The 16554-nt window shown below is 38.7% G+C and overlaps 2 protein-coding genes across 4 annotated transcripts in view; one reads left to right on the top strand and one right to left on the bottom strand.

Moving 5' to 3' along the window:
* REPS1 (RALBP1 associated Eps domain containing 1) overlaps positions 1–4796 on the top strand; it is a 97392-nt gene extending 92596 nt beyond the window's left edge. For 2 of the 3 annotated variants that reach the window (XM_006834620.1, XM_006834621.1), the window contains 3 exons: positions 2732–2880; positions 3586–3691; positions 4538–4606. In XM_006834620.1, coding sequence (XP_006834683.1) covers positions 2732–2880; positions 3586–3691; positions 4538–4606 — 324 coding nt within the window. Of the gene's footprint in view, positions 1–2731; positions 2881–3585; positions 3692–4537 lie in introns of all 3 variants that reach the window. The other variant, XM_006834622.1, reaches the window with a different exon arrangement.
* A 2370-nt stretch (positions 4797–7166) lies between these two features.
* The window catches only part of ECT2L (epithelial cell transforming sequence 2 oncogene-like), a 107368-nt gene continuing 97980 nt past the window's right edge, over positions 7167–16554 (bottom strand). The window contains exons 19-20 of the mRNA XM_006834623.1: positions 8711–8883; positions 7167–7294 (exon numbers count right to left, since the gene is read on the bottom strand). Coding sequence (XP_006834686.1) covers positions 7167–7294; positions 8711–8883 — 301 coding nt within the window. The remainder of the gene's footprint in view (positions 7295–8710; positions 8884–16554) is intronic.

Raw genomic sequence — 16554 nt, forward strand, 5'->3', positions numbered from 1 at the left:
TCTTTTCCCTAGCTGCTTTCAAGATGCTGTCTTTATCTTTGATTTTGGAGAGCTTGATTATTATATGTCTTGGTGATTGTCTTTTAGGGTCTATCGATTCTGGGGTTCATTGAGCTTGAATGCTTATCTTTTCACCTTTCAGGATGTTAGGAAAATTTTCTTCCATCAGCTCTTCAGCTATCTCCTCTGTGGACTTGTGTAATTGCTCCTGCTCTGGAATGCCAATAATTCTTATGTTATTCCTCTTCATGTTATCCAACATGAATCTTAGGCCTTCTTCACATTTCTTTATCCTTTTTTGTGTTTGCTCTTCTATCTTAGTAGTGTTGAGAGATATATCTTCTAGCTCACTAGTTCTGGCTTCTGTCTCTTCATTTCTACTCCTTTGCCCTTTCAGTGTATTGTCTATGTCTGATACTCTATTATTAATCGTTTGGGCCTCTTTCTGTAGGTTTTGAATTGTTTCCAATGCTGTATCTATCTTACTTGATTGCTCAGTCACTTTATCTTGTTTCTGGACATGTTAAGATATGGTCATCTGCTCCTGTTTTTTGGGCATATTCAGGGGTTATCTGTGGCCTGAATACTTAGATGGGTATGTATTTTGGTATTTTTATGCTTTCTGATTGCCTCCATGTAGATGTGATCAGGAAATGGGCTTCCCTTTTTTTTCAGTCTTCTTCTTGGAAATTTTAAGATGCCACTATTGGTCATTTTGATGTAACTTAGGATTTAATTTTCGGCCTATTTCCTTTTATGTCTGCTTGTCCCGCTCCACAATCCTCGTTCAGGCCTTTTTTCTAGTTGAAACAGTTCAGGGCCGGCTGTGGTCGTTTGGTTTTTAGTTTGTTTGTTTGTTTTTTTAAATGATTTATTGTGAATTATGTGATAGTTTACATGGGAGAACATTAGTTTTACATTCATTCTATCGTATATCGTCTTATTGCCATGGTTACAATCCCCTCCATGCAATCCTTCCCCCGTGCCCCCCAGGTCTTCAGCACACAATCGCTCTCCCTCTCTGGATCCAAAGTCTACAGTTGCTCCATAGCTCCTCGTCATCATCTCTGGCTCCATTTCAGGCATCACTGCTTCTCTGGGTAGGGTCCCGCACTCTGCTCTTCTCCCTTGATGGTCCTCAGGACCTCCGCTCCCAGACCGAAAAGTCAGTCACTCCCCTCCTTGCTATAAAACATCCACCTTTACACTTCCAACCCTCACAGTCAGTCCTGATAATGTGGTCGTTTGATTTTAAGTGGAAACTGTCTCTTTAAATTTAGAGGAGATCTGTGTGCATGTGTAGTAGAACCCTCCGAGGGTGGGGCAGGGGTATCCACTAGCTAAGGCACCCCTATAGTCACCAGAATGGAGGTGTGCAGACAACAATGGACCGGTGAACGGCTACCAAAAGAAAAGAATGTCCACACCTTTGTCTCAGCGGTTCTGCCAGGTGTCTTTGGCCACTCCGATCCTTCCCCTGCTCTCACCCAAGATGGTGGCTCCTGGAGCAACTGAGCTTCCTGAACTAGAAAGCAATGGATTTCTTGCTTCTGCTACAGATTCACCCAGCTGTAAGCCTTCTAACCTTCTAAATATTCCTTTATATTTGGTTCAGAGTTCTGGGACCATCTCCTGAGCCTGCTTGGTCGGGTATTCTGTGTCGTTGTTGGCTGAGCTCTTTAGAACACTTCCACCTGAGCCGCTATCTTGTTTGTTCCTCAGACCATCGGTTTACACTCATCATTTCACTGCAATGAATACAATCTCCTTCTTATGTCATCATTCAACAGTATTTACCTCTGGAATTCCCTCTGTTATTTATTTATTTAGGGGGTGGGGGATATACACAAAGCACTCAGGAATGTATAATCATTGAAATAACCAAAGGGTATATTTTGCAAGGCTTCCTCGTGGCTGCCAGCACACAGCCTTTCTCTTCCATGAGTCTACAGCCCTCATCTATTCCCTCTCTCCATGTCCCCATCTCTGGTGTTTCTGCTTCTCTGAATAAGGTCCCACATTCCATCTGTGCTCTTCTCCCTTGATGGTCCTAGGGTCCTCTGTTACTGGGCTGTAAGATTAACTATTCCCCCCTTTTTGTTACAAAACATCTACCTTTAAAGTTGTTGACAGTCACAATTAGGAGATGAAATTTGATTTTGTTGGGGACAGATTCCATGTCCAGAAAGTTTACACTTGCTTCCATCATGTGTCAATTGTATCTGACTGGTAGTTGAGATTCAATATTTTAGGATTTTAAAATAGGGAATTCTGTGATGATAATGGCTGCAAGTTTCTGGAGGCTCCTTTTTTTGCTGCTGTTATTATTAAATGCTATTGAGTCAGCTGCAACTCATAGTGACCTTGTATAGGGTTTCTGAGGTGTGGCTGGTGAGTATGCACTGGTGACCCTGCAGTCCAGTGCATTATCCTGCAGTGCCCCCAGGTATATATTAAGCTTGTACCATTTATTTGTTAAAAATGTGACGACTACAGTTTTGAGTTCAGTTTAGACCTCAAAGAGCTTATGCTACTGTAAGAAACTTGTATTTTAAGTTACAGTCATGATTGTGATGTCCACTAGAACATCCTGCTCTTCTGTAATTTAAGTTAGCTGTTGCCTCATATTTATAAATAACTTCAGTGTAGGACAGGTGATGTTATCAATGTGTTCACCAACTGCAAAGTCTTCAAGAAATGCTCAATACTAATGGATTGTCTTGTCTTTTAGAGCAAAGGCACAACTCCTCTTGCTCCACCACCTAAACCTGTTCGAAGAAGATTAAAATCAGAAGATGAATTAAGGCCAGAAGTCGATGAACATCCACAGAAGACAGGTGTCTTAGCTGCGGTTCTTGCCTCACAGCCTTCTATTCCAAGGTAATCACAGCAATTCCTAACCACATTTAATTACTAGAACAGAAAGTACAACTACTGAAGATATCAAACTGAGAGAAATTATGTCAGCCTAGTTTGGGGGGTTGAGAAAAGGTCATAACAGTTCCTCTTTGAGACTGTTCTCATTTATTGATCTCATTGTGTTTATTTTCCTCCAGTAAGTATTAAATTCTATTCCAATTCCATTTTTACTTCCTCTCACAAGCCATGAAGCACACTTTGTAAAGGTTAGTGGTGGAATGTAATGTTGAAAGTTTAATGTGGGTGTTCTAGACAGGAGTCAGCCAACTAGTGCTGATAAATGCTATGTCTTGCCCCTAAGAAGGAAAAGGAAAAGCAAAACAAAACACAAGAAATGCAAAAGACCATATAACCCACAAAGCCTAAAATATTTCCAACCTGACCACTTGCAGAAAAAAGCTGCCAGTGTATGCTCTAGGCTACTTCTCTGTTTTACATACAGTCCCATGATTCTATGCAAGTAGACTGATTGAAATGAAAGCAACAATTAAAATCAACTTCTGGAGCTTGAATACATTTGCTTGACCATTGAAACTGAACAAGTGAAGCTGAGCTATGCTAGTAGGGAAAAAATGCTCCTCTACTTTGTCTTAACATAGATCTGGGAAGAATGGAGAGAATTTTAAGATAAGAAATAAAAGGTTTTTTGCCTCTTTATTTTCTCAGATCTGTTGGGAAAGATAAGAAAGCTATTCAGGCATCTATTAGACGAAATAAGGAAACGAACACAGTTTTGGCCAGATTGAATAGTGAATTGCAGCAACAATTAAAGGTAATGTAATTTCTAAATCTCTAGGAAGTTCCATGGACTCAGAACCTCAGAATTCAAGAGAAACTTAGAAGTGACCTAGTGATTCTTAAGCTTGTATGAAACTTTCCACACAGCAAGAGAAATAGGTATTTAAATTTTTAATGAGTCTTTGACTCTTTTAGTGTAAAAGCATTTTTTTTATATTGAATGCTGATATGCACACCTTATCCTACATTTGGACCGCTGTATGGCACTGTAGGGTCAGCACTGGACCTTGGGGGGTTTGAAACAACAACAATCCTTACATATACATGAGGCACCATAGGAGATCTGGGGTGGTATCAGTTAAGCACTCAATACCAACCAAAAGGTTAGTGGTTTGAGCCCATCCAAAGGAGCCTCTGAGAAAAGTCTGGTGATCTGCTTCTGAAAAGTCACACCCTTGGAACTGCTATGGGACAGACTTGTACTCTGCAACACATGGGGTGGCTGTGAATCAGAGGAGGTGCCATAGCAACTGGATTTTACTTTATTTTTTCCTATAATGTTTCTCAATGTTCAGATCCTACCTTTCTTAAATGTTGTTGTTGTTAGTGCCGTTGAGTCGGTCCCGATCCATAGCCACCCTGTATAGGGTTTCTGAGGAGCAGCTGGTGAGCTTGAACTGCCAGCCTTGCAGTTCAAACGGCTTAGCAGTCTGGCACATTAACCCACAGTGCCACGCCAGTTCTTAAATGTATCTTTTAAAAATATGAGCAGCTGTCCCCTATTCAGTCTTAAATTGTGGTCTTGAAGCAGAGTTTTTGTTAGCTGTCCCTTCGGTTTTCTCTTCGTTGCTATATGACTTGGCCTTGTGGTTTTTTCCAGGATGTTCTTGAGGAGAGAATTTCCCTGGAAGTTCAACTGGAACAACTCCGACCATTCTCCCACCTATAAGCCAATTGCCGTTCACTGTGAACATACCCACTTTTAAGCAGTTTTGGGTTCAAAGCCAATTTGGAGACCCAGACATTCAGCTCACTGCTTAATTCAACATTAAATTTATGATTCTGTTTTGCTCTATATGTTCACCATTGTATTTAAGTGTCTTTTATTTTTTAATTTCAACAATAAAAGGGTCAGGATGACTTTTTCTGGGGCTATATTGTGTTTGTTGACCTCCTCACTCTTGATATTCTGAGGCATTAGGAGGAATACATTGATCCACGATAGTTTCTTGGCCAAAACTTCACTCTGATTTGATTTATAGAATGCATTTCTCATTTACATCTCAAACATAGACTCAACAATCTTCAAAAGGAAAACAAACTTAAATAAGCCAATAATCTCTATTAGGTTTAATAGTTTATATAAAGTAATCTATATTTATTCTGTAAAAATCTTTCAAATCAGTTTCCTATTTAACTGTGTAGTTGAAAGAACTCTCCAGATAAGTCATTCTTCTGCCCCAAGCTGATTATCAGAACATCTTCTTTTCTGCAGTAATACAGTCTCTGGGAGTCATGTAACACTTAGATTTCTTTGGGAGCTAGATTTCATATTTCTTTGAGAAGATCTTATCAATCTTACTAGTGTCTCAAAAAAAAATCCTCTATGAGATTTGAATTCAACAGTAGTCACATCAATTATGAAATGGGTAGAAAGATAGGCCTTTCTTAGTTCTCCCTTGATGGTGAAGGGTCAGTGTGAAACCACCACATAAATACTGTCTACTTGGACACATTACTGCTGTTTTGTCTGACTTGTATACTTAACTTTTATTTCAGAGGACATTCATTACTCAGAATTAATGGAATGTAAGATTTCTAGTCTACCTTCAACTGTCTTGTCACCATTCCTTTGCTATAGTAGTTCTATCCTGTTAACAAAGAGCTCCTGGATTTCTATGTTACGCCCTGGTATGGTGGTGTAGGATATACACTAGACTGCTAATTGCAAAGTTGGTGGTTCAAACCCACCAGCTGCTCCTCAGAAACCCTATACAGAGTCCCTATGAGGCAGAACCAACTCAGTGGCACTTAACAAACAACACTGTATAAAGCTTTGAATCACATCTATGTCTTTGCATTCATTGCTGATTAACAGACTTATTCTGTCTATGGGATCACAGATATTAAACTGCATGAATGTATCTTAACAGAATCAGAACTATGAATTAAGTAAATTTCATAGTAATAGGACAACACCTTCTAAATTTTAAACAAAGATGTAACTTTTTAAGAATTAGAAGGAATTTGTATTTTCATTGTTGAAAGAGGAAAATGTTTAAAGAGCCTAGGTTCACAATCTTAGATTGTACCAGTACCTTCTATAACTTTAAACAATAGGAAGCAAAAAGGAAACGGATAGCCTAACCCTTCCCTGATTAATTTTACTTCCATTTGGGTTGAACTCGGTAAGGGTAAGGAGCTCTGGTAATGTAGTGGTTACAAATCGGGCTACTAACCTCACGGTCAGCAGTTAGAAACTACCAGCTGTTCCACTGGAGAAAAATGAGGCTTTTTGCTTCAGTAAAGATTTACAGCCTCGGAAACCCTCTGCAGGGTCGCTATGAGTCGGAACCCACTCCATAGCACATAACCACCACCACCAGGTAAGGGTATTGTTGCTGTTACATGCCTTAGAAGGGTTCCAAGTGACATGTAAGTAGTGACTTCAGTTTGTTAAACTAAATCAGTTGAAGACTTGCAAGAATCAGGAAAGTAGACTTGACACCCATTTTACTGTTTCTCTTTCCAAGTATAACTTTCAATTTTTAATTTGTTTTTACTTCACTAATTTCTGACAGTCAAGGTTTGTTGGATTTCCATTTATTTGTATTTAAAATTGTCTTGGTCGTTGTGTTTTTACCTGCTAATTTAACACTCACAAATACTTTTTTAGCTTATTTGGAAGGTGTAAAAATTCAGTTTTTCAACAAAACCACTTTAAAATTACAGAAGACTTTTTAGTACATTTTTGTGTAACAGTATATTTTTAACGTTCTTGAAAAGAGTACATTCATACTAATGATATGTGTAAGATTGTGAGTAAATAAATCACCATTTTGTATTTCTTAAAGATATTTTTTAAATCAACAATTGTTTATGAAAATGTTAATCACCAAAAACCTAAACTCTAGACTGATCATATACGTAACATTGTTTCATACTGATTTAATTTCCCACTATATATAACCACACACTATACTTGCTCTGTCTTGGGCTTTTCAGTCAAATTACTCTAAACTGTATTGCCCATGAAAAATAACTTCCAAGAAAAGTGATTCACAAATTTGGACTCAAATTGTTCAGATTGTGCATTCCACATAATTGAGCAGTAGATGGTTCCGATTAAAAGCTGGAAAGAACTTATCAAGCATTCTAGTTCATCCTCCTGTCACCCATGACAAAGCATCATTATGCTGGTTACAAAATCTTCCAGAACAGGAAAATACATGTTGTCTTATCTTTGCCAGAGGAAGTTGGTACCCTGGATGAGTCCACTAACTCCAGTCTCACTTCTTCAGACTACTTCTAATTGCGTTTTGGAGTACTGACAACCAGAGAAATTTGTCATCCTCAACTTCTGTAGCACAAATCCATTCATGTCTTGGACCTTGAAGAACAAAGGAATTCTTGATATCTGTAAACATATTTGAGGTTTGTTAATTTTCACAGCTCATAATCAAAAGAAAAAAGGAAATATTTAAAAATTACTGAAAATATTAAGAACTACCAAGTAATCTTTAAGAATTTTTTAAAACTGAAAAATAGGTATTCTAAATAAATCCAGTTTGGAATCTCATTTCTAGAAATTAGTGAATAATTCAAATATGTAGTAATCTAAAATAATCTTGCCTTTTTAAGTGTAAATTATATATGTTGTTAGTGCCATCCAGTCAATTCCAACCCATAGCAACCCTGTATAGTGTTTCTGGGGAGCAGCTGGTGACCTTGAACCACTGACCTTGCTGTTCAAATGACTGCAGTCTGAAGCAGCCTGGTATCTATTAGGTTGTTTAATAATGCTTTGACATCGGGCAGAGCTGATTATAGTGGGAGAGGAGGTGATGAAATGTTTTATAAAATCTGTAACCGTTAGTGGTTACATTAATTCCCTCCACTGGCTATTCATCTTTCAAGTTTTAAATGGAGTTGTAACTCATGAGAAACAGTTCGTGCTCTGAGATCTTGAGTCCAGCCTTAATCTCAAGTTCTGCCTTTACATGGGGTGAAAAACACTGGAATGAGAGATGTTCCACTCCGATTCTCGGACCTAACCAATATAAGAAAGAGATAAGGATTCTTTTAAGCTGTAAGATAATATGCACAATAGGTTTAAGTAGGATTTCTTTTTGTAACAAAATTAATGTTTATTATGAATGGAATGTTTGTGTTATTAAGCATCTTTGCAAATCTGTTAGTACCGCTATAGAAAAACTCCCAATTTAAAATAGGAGTTTAAGGAAGAAAAAGTACAGTGAAATCTTTAAAAGTCACTCACTCCTGGTAGAATAAAAGTCTGAAGTAGTGCTTTAGGATTCTAACACCCAGAGGTGGTAATAGAAGAGTGTTTTAGAGAAGTCAGAACAGGTACAGCTGGTTCTTATTTAACCTCCTTTGGTACAAGAAAAGACTCCAAGCATTTTCAAGTCATTTAAAGCTTCACATGCAGCAAATGAAGATGATTGTGAGGAAGAACTTGTTGAAAATCCAGGTTGGTTCAGTATTTCAAAATGAGGGCAAATTGATACAGCATTAAAGTGCAAGTAGAAGTTGTTCATTCGTTGGACGTTAGTAATTTAGGGACTTACTGTACTTCAGAAAATTCAAGATGATGTGGGGTCGTGTACTTGTGTAATTTTGTGTTTATAGTGTGTGTCTGATGATACCAGTAATCCTTTGTTTTGCAATTTCAAAGGTAGTTGAAAAGTTTACATTGCTTAAAGAAATTCTGATATTTTGGACATTATTTGCAAATTATAGTCCCTTTCTACTCCTTTAATAGTTAATGAGTTTTGTGTAATATAACTTTGTAAAGGAGGACACAAATCCATACATTTGGAATCTGGAACATCTTCTACAAGTAACCGAGGCAGAGCCACCGATGCAATGAACTGGTAGGTGGTTTTTGATGTCCTTTCAAATGGAATATGTGATGTATGCCGCCTGGAAACCAGCAGCACGTCGTTGAAGAGGAAAAGGCTGAGGTCATGGACATGTTCATACAGCCTGTGTGGAAAAGGAGGGGAGTGTTACTAAACATGGGTATTACGTGGACTTTGCTATATGATTGTTGTTACGTGCAGCCAAGTCAGTTACAACTCACAGCGACCCTATACAGGCTATACGATTAGCCATGTATAAACTGATAATGTTGTTTAATGCTGTGGAGTCGGTTCTGACTCATAGTGACCCTACATAGTGTTTCCAAGGGGCAGCTAGTGAGTTTGAACCACAACCTTTCGGTCCAGTGCTTTATCCCACAGCTCTGCACCAGGACTCCATAAACTGATGTTGTTAAGTGCTGTCGAGTCGGTTCTGACTCAGTACAACCCTGTTATAGGGTTTCCAAGGAGCAACTGATGGGTTTGAATTGCTGACCTTGTGGTTCAGAGTCCAGTGCTGATCCTATAGTGTCACCCCAGGACTCCCTAAACTGATACTAGTCAAGGTATTTTCCCTCCATAGCTCTATGGGATGCCTCCCTGCAGTTGTTGGTCTAGTTTTTCTTCGGTTGTAATCAGTGTCCTGTCTCTCAGGCCCGTATTGTGGGTCATTAAGATTCCTGGTGAAGTAGTTGGAGCTTGTCCGTTAGAGTATTTTATATTTCCACCCTCTGCTCTTTCACTCTGAGCAGTGTTGCAGTAAACAGATCCTTTGCATATAAATAAATTCCTTACAGATGCCTATATTTCTATCAAGATGCCCAAGAATGGGATTAATTGGTGACAGGATATATGTATTTTGATCAAAGGTGTTTCTAACCGCTGCTGTAATTCATAGTTATAATTTACCTTATATGAGAATGGCTCTGACTTGAACACTGTACAAATGTTAATGTGCACCTGAATTACCTGGAGATTTGTTAAAAAAAAGCAAATTCTGATTCAGTAGCACAGGGTTGGTGTGGTATTCTGCATTTCTTACCCGCTCCCAGGTGGTGCTAACCCTGCTGATCTTCAGACCTCATTCAGACTAGCAAAGCACTTGAGCCATTTACTAGTTAAGACCATGCCCGTGAACTAGGAAAGGACAGGATCAGGGAAGTAAACACTGTTTAAAAACTTGGTTGTGAATTGAGTAAAGACTCACACAGTAGATAATTAGTTTTACATCCAATAGTTCACACATGATGATGATTTCAGTGCCCTCCATGAAACAATTATCTCCTCATCTCTGCCCCTATCCCCACTCCACCCTCCTCAAGCCTTCTGAACTTTGCCCCCAGGCAGATGTTGTCCTTTTGATCCTGAGTGGTTGACTGTTCATTGTGGGCATACCTTACTAGTGGTGTTGTCTCTCCTATATACCTATCCACCACTTGGCTGAAAATTAGGTGGCGAGGGTGAATTCCGTTCCAGATATGTCTCAGGTTCCTCCAGTCTCTGACCACTAAGCCTGGTCTTTTTTTTAAAAAAATCATTTTGAGTTTTTGAGTTCCAAATTTCCGTCCACTCTCTCGGGGACCTTATAATGTGATCCCTTTCACAGTAGTGGGTAGGGGTAGCTGGGCACCACTAGTTATTGTCTCAGAGTCATGGAGGCTGATGTTCACATGTTCCATTATTCCACTGGACTAATTGATTCCAAGTATCTTCAGAAGCATCTTCAGTTTTCTTCACTCCTCTTTTTTCCCCCCACAAAAAAAGCCAATAGTTGCACTTTAGATGGCTGCTTTAAGATTGCAGTTGCCACTCAACAAAATAAGCAGAACATTGCCTTTGTGGACTATGTTATTCCAATTGACCATGTTGTCTCCTGAGACTGTGGTTCTGAGACCCCACACCAGAACTCATTGCCTCAAAGTGTTTGGTAATACCCAAAAACTTCATCATTTTGTCCCTGTATGCTCCACCAGACTCCTGGTGTGGCACTGTAGCACTGGGCTGCAAACCACAGGTCGGTGGTTCAAACCACCAGCTGCTCCTTGAGTCGGAACCAACTCGACGGCACTAACAACATGCTCCACCACATTCATAGGGGTGTTTACAGCAAAGGTAAATACCCATATACAAACATCCGCTATCAAACCCTTATATATTTGTGGGTGTACCCCCACTCTTTCACATACTACATCTACCCAGAGAACACTGTTGTTGCAGGGTTGTGGATATAACAGTATTTACCTGTCCCCTTAAATCTTTGCATTCCTCCCTGGGCCTTCACTTGTTTTCATCATTCTGCTGACCTTCCTTTTATATGTTGCCTCCCCTGTCACCCAAGTTAACACACTTGTCAACCCTGTAGCTAATGAAGTACTCTCCCCCCATCCTACCCCTATTGACCATGAAAAAATGCTTCTTCTAGCATGAGAAACTTTCCTTGAAATTTTGTAGTAGCAGTCTCATAAAATATTTGCCCTTTTGTGACCGACTAATGGGCTAATGGAAAGTAGGTTTGAACAAGGTTGGTGGTTAAACTCACAAGTTGCTCCTAGGAAACCCTATACAGAGTTGCGGTGGGTCAGAACTGATTCAACTGCACTTGAACAACAGCAAAAAATTTCCCTCAGCATAATGTCTTCCAGGTTCATCCTTGGTATAAAGTGTTCATTGTTACTCTTCATTGGAGTTAAACACTGTTAAGGAGGACTCTAGGTTCTGCTATTTGTAGAGTGTTACCTACATGTTAAGTGTGCAGATAAATAAGAATTCAGTATTCAGTCACTAGAGCCAACGCTTCCTTTGAAACATTCCCTTCCCCAGCTTAAACCTCTATATGGTTATGATTTAGGCTACAAGGGGTGTAGTGCTTCACATTTACTGATATTTTGAAATTCTGAAAGAAATGATGTACTAGATTGAGCTGGTAGGTTATTTTTGAAGTAATGGGGTGGATACAACTAAGGATGAGGGTGAGAAGGAGCAAAGAAGTTGGGTATTTAGAACTCTTTGGTGGACTATGCATGATAAATGGCCAACTTTAAACAGGCAAAAGAACACCTTCTGGCAGAGAGAAGTGGGCAATGCTAGTTTATGACTGTAATAAAGCGTTGGTGTTTTGGCTGAAAATGTAGGGATATACCTCGAAGGTGTTTGGAAGATAGGTTTTTTAAGGATTTGTTTTGGGAAATGAACATTTCCCCCCTTTGGAAGGGACAGCATTGATGGTGGTAAATGAAAGAATTCCAGCTGTGTGACACACTTGGACGCAGTGGGTGGTTGGCCTAGAGAAGGAAAGAAACAGGCTTCAGGTTGGCACAGAGGCTGCTTGTGACCTGAGGACAAGAGTGAGGGAAAGATAAATACACACAAAGCTTTTATTATTCCAATCTGATGATGAGAGTAATATATTTACAAGGGGGCTTCACAAAAAATTTGTGGGAAAATTCCATTATCTTGTCATTCCATTTTGCATGAATATTTTGAAGCCCCCTTATTCATATATATATTTATTTATTTATTTCTAGAAAAAGTCCCCCAACATCTATCCAGCAACTTTTCCAAAGACCAAATGCACCAAAAGTTTTTCATTTAAAACAATTTTTAATTTTTAAAACCAATTTCTCTGACTATACCAAAGCAAACCATTTCACTTCTATATTGACATAACAGAGCAACTGAAATAGAAACTAGGAACCCTAGTCATCTTTCAGAAAGTCTCTGGCCACACACAATCAATCTTAAGGGTAGAATTTGGATAGGGTTTCTTTGCTTATTTACAGGTTCAATGATTCAGCAAAATGTAACAAATCTAGTGTGTTGTTGTTAAGTGCCGTCGAGTTGATTCTGACCCATAGCGACCCTGCATAGGGTTTCCAAGGAGCAGCTGGTGAGTTTGAACCACCGACCTTGCAGTTCAAACAACTTTGCAGTCTGACGCATTAGCCCACAGTGCCACACCCGGACTCCAAATGTAATGCAGCCTAACTTAAATTCTTAACTGCATTCTAGACGTACTTTTGTGGTTGTTTAATGACGGCAATACTAACTCAAAAGATAAAAGGAAAAAAAGCCTGAAGTAACCAAATGATAATAAATGCATAAACCTTTTAAAGACAAGCTTTATCATAGACAACATTAGGTCATTTGGTTGTGAGGCAACCTGAGCCCAAACTATTGCCTAGCTCCTATACAGATACAGTGGGTGGTGGATCACAGTGTAATTTTGGGTTCCCAGCTGTTCCATGGGAGAAAGATGAGGCTTTCTGCTTCCATAAAGATTTACAGACTTGGAAACCCTGTACAGGTTCGCTATGAGTAGGAACCGACTCCACGGCACATAACAATAGCAACAACAGAATAAGTCAACTCAGAGTTCCAAAAAGATAAAACACCTAGGAATAAACCAATCAGGGGTGTAGAATACTTACACAAGGAAAATTATAAAGCACTAATGTAACACAGTAGGATAAACACTGGGCTGCCAACCACAAGGTCAGAGATTCAAACCTACTAAGTCACTCCTTGGAAACAACTACACAAGTTGCTAGGAGTCCAAAGCAACCTGATGGCACTTAACAACAACTGCAAGAAACTAAACTCTATATGAAAATACATTCCATGTTTATGGATTGGAAGACTTAACATTGTGAAAATGTCAATACTACTCACAGTGATCTATAAATATAATCCAAATCCAAATCCCAACAAATTATTTAATGCAACGGAGAAGGGGAAAACTGAATCTCTAATTCATATGGAAAGGAAAGAGGACCCAAATAGTTAATGCAGTATCAGGTATACAGTCATGGTATTCAAAACAGCCTGGTGTTGCCTTGCTTAAGATCTTATATTTGAATGTGTCCTTGTAACAACACAGACTATGAACAAATATAAAATATATAAAACTGTCATTTACTTTACAAACTAAACCACATTCAACTCTTCTGCTTTGGTCCATTAGGCTAGGACAACAGGAGCTATAGGCTAGGTGAAGGGTGGGGATGAAATCTCTCTGAAGATACCGCTCTCTCTGGGCTAAGTATTTCATACTCTCTTTTGAAAAGTAATTTGGAAATATTTCTAATTTGCATCCTATTTTATTAATCTTTTATAATTTTATGGTATCTCAAGGGTCAGTGAAATGATTCTGAAACTTGTTTCAGACCAGAGTTAAGCTGAAAATTAACTGCCACTGCTGTGGTCCTGAAGGAGCCCTGGTGGCAGCTCTGGGTGGGCACTCAGTTGCTAACCAAAAGCTTGGCAGTTGGATTCTGTTCTGCAAGAGAAAGATGTGACAGTTAGCTTGATAAAGATTCACAGCTTGGAAACCTGATGGGAGTTGGTCTCTGTCCTACAGGCTCACTATGATTACCATTGTTGTTGTTATTAAGAGTGATCACTCACATCACAGTGATCCAGTACAGGGTTTGTGCAACTCCCGAATTCATTTTATGAAGCAAGCATAACCCTGATACCAAAAGCAGGCAAAGACATCACTAAAAATAAAATTATAGACTAACACTCCTCATGAACCATAGACATAAAAATTCTAGCTAACAGAATTGAACAACATATCAAAAAAATAATACATTATAACCAGTGGGATTCATACCAGGTTGGTTCAAGATTAGAAAAACAATCAGTGTAATTTACCACACAAATAAAACAAAAGGAAAAAAAGTCATATGATCATATTAAGTGATGTAGAAAAGACATTTGACAAAATCCACCACCCACTCCTGATAAAATCAACTAAAAGGAAACTTCCTCAACATAATTAATGACATATGTACACATCCAAAAGCCAGCATCATTCTCAATGGAGAGAAACTGAAAGCATTCCTCTTGAGAACAGGAACTAGGCAAAGTTGCCTTTTATCACCACTCCTATTCAATATTATGTTGGAATTCTTAGCCAAAGCTATAATACAAAGAAGGGAAATTGAAGGCATCCAAGTAGGCAAAGGAGCAGTAAAATTCTATTTGCAGATGATATGATCCTATATATAGAAAAATCCCAAAGACTCAGCAAGAAAATTTAAATTCATTGAAAAATTCAGCAAAATCATTGGTTTCCTTTACACAAATAGAGCTCTGAAAAGACAATCAGGAAAACAATACCATTTACAATAGCCACCCAAAAGATCATATATTTAGAAATGAATCTAACCAGATAAAACACCTATACAAAGAAAACAACAAAGCATCACTATAAGAAAGAGGCCTATAAAAATGGAAAAATATACCATTCCTGTGGATAATAAAACTTAACATTGTGAAAATGTCAATATTACCAAAAGCAATCTATAGCTATACTATAATCCCAATCCAGGTTCCAACACCATTCTTTAAAGAGATGGAAAAACTAGTCACCAACTGGTGTGGTGCTGCAGGATAATGTGCTGGACTTCAAAGTCAGTTTGAACCACAAGGTCAGCGGTTCAAACCCACCAGCCAATCCTTGGAAACCCTATATAGGATCACTCTGAGTCAGAAACAACTTGATGGAAAGGAAAGGTACCTCCAATAAGCAAAGTATTACTAAAAAATAAGAGCAAAGTAGGATGCCTCTCACTTCCCAATCTCAAAACCTATACACAGCCATAGTAGTCAAAACAGCCCAGAACTGATAAAACAAAAGCCATCTTGACCAGTTCAACAGAATTGAGAATCCAAAAGTAAATTCATCCACCTATGGTCAGTTGATCTTCAACAAAAGGCCAAAACACATTAAATGGGGATGAGAGCCTCTACAAAACTTGAAGTCCATTTGAAGAAGCACGAAACAAGACCATATCTCATACCTCTTGCAAAAATGAAGTCAACATGGGTTAAAGACCTATATGTAAAACCTAGAACTATAATCAATGAGAAAATAGGGACATACTTCAGGCTATAATACATGGCACAAATACACTATCAATCATTACTGAAATAGACAAACAGCAGAAGACAAAATAGACGATTGGGACCTCCTAAAACTTAGCCAAGTATGTGCATCAAAAGATTGCACCAAAAGATTAAAAAGAGAACCCACAGATTGGGAAATTTTTTTTGATAATGACATATCAGTCAAGGGACTAATCTCTAAGAGTTATACAAAACTTCAACACCTCAATAAGAGGAAGACAAATAATCCAATTAAAAAATCGGTAGGGGACATGAACAGATTCATCACCAAAGAATACATTTAGGTGGCCAACAAACATGAAGAAATGCTCATAATCATTAGCCATTGTTGTTGATAAGTGCCGTTGAGTTGGTTCCGACCCATATTGACCCTGTATAGGGTTTCTGAGGAGCAGCTGGTTAGCTTGAACCGCAGCCTGGCAGTTCAAACAGCTTTGCAGTCTGGTGCATTAAACCACAGTACCACACCAACACATTAACCATTAGAATTATATAAATCAAAATAACAATGAGATATCTTTTTACCCAGCATTAATAACAAAGTTCAAAAAAGAAACAATACCTAAACTGCTGGTAAGGGTGTGGAGAGACTGGGACCCTTCTACAATGTTGTTGGGACTATAAAATGGTTCAAAAACTGTGGAAAATGGAGTGGTGCTCCCTCAAAAAGCTGGAAATAGAAATACCTTATGACCCAACAATTCCTCTCCTTGGTATATATCCACAAGAAATAAGAGCCAGGACATGAATAGAAATATGCACACCCATGTTCATAGCAGCACTATGTTATTGTTGTTGTCAGGTGCCATCGAGTCAGAACCGACTCATAGCGACCCCATGCACAGCAGAACGAAACAATGTCCGATCCTGGGCCAACCTCACTACC

The sequence above is a fragment of the Chrysochloris asiatica genome, unplaced genomic scaffold (genome assembly GCF_000296735.1).
Source record: "Chrysochloris asiatica unplaced genomic scaffold, ChrAsi1.0 scaffold00013, whole genome shotgun sequence".
NCBI classification, from domain to species: Eukaryota; Metazoa; Chordata; class Mammalia; order Afrosoricida; family Chrysochloridae; genus Chrysochloris; species Chrysochloris asiatica.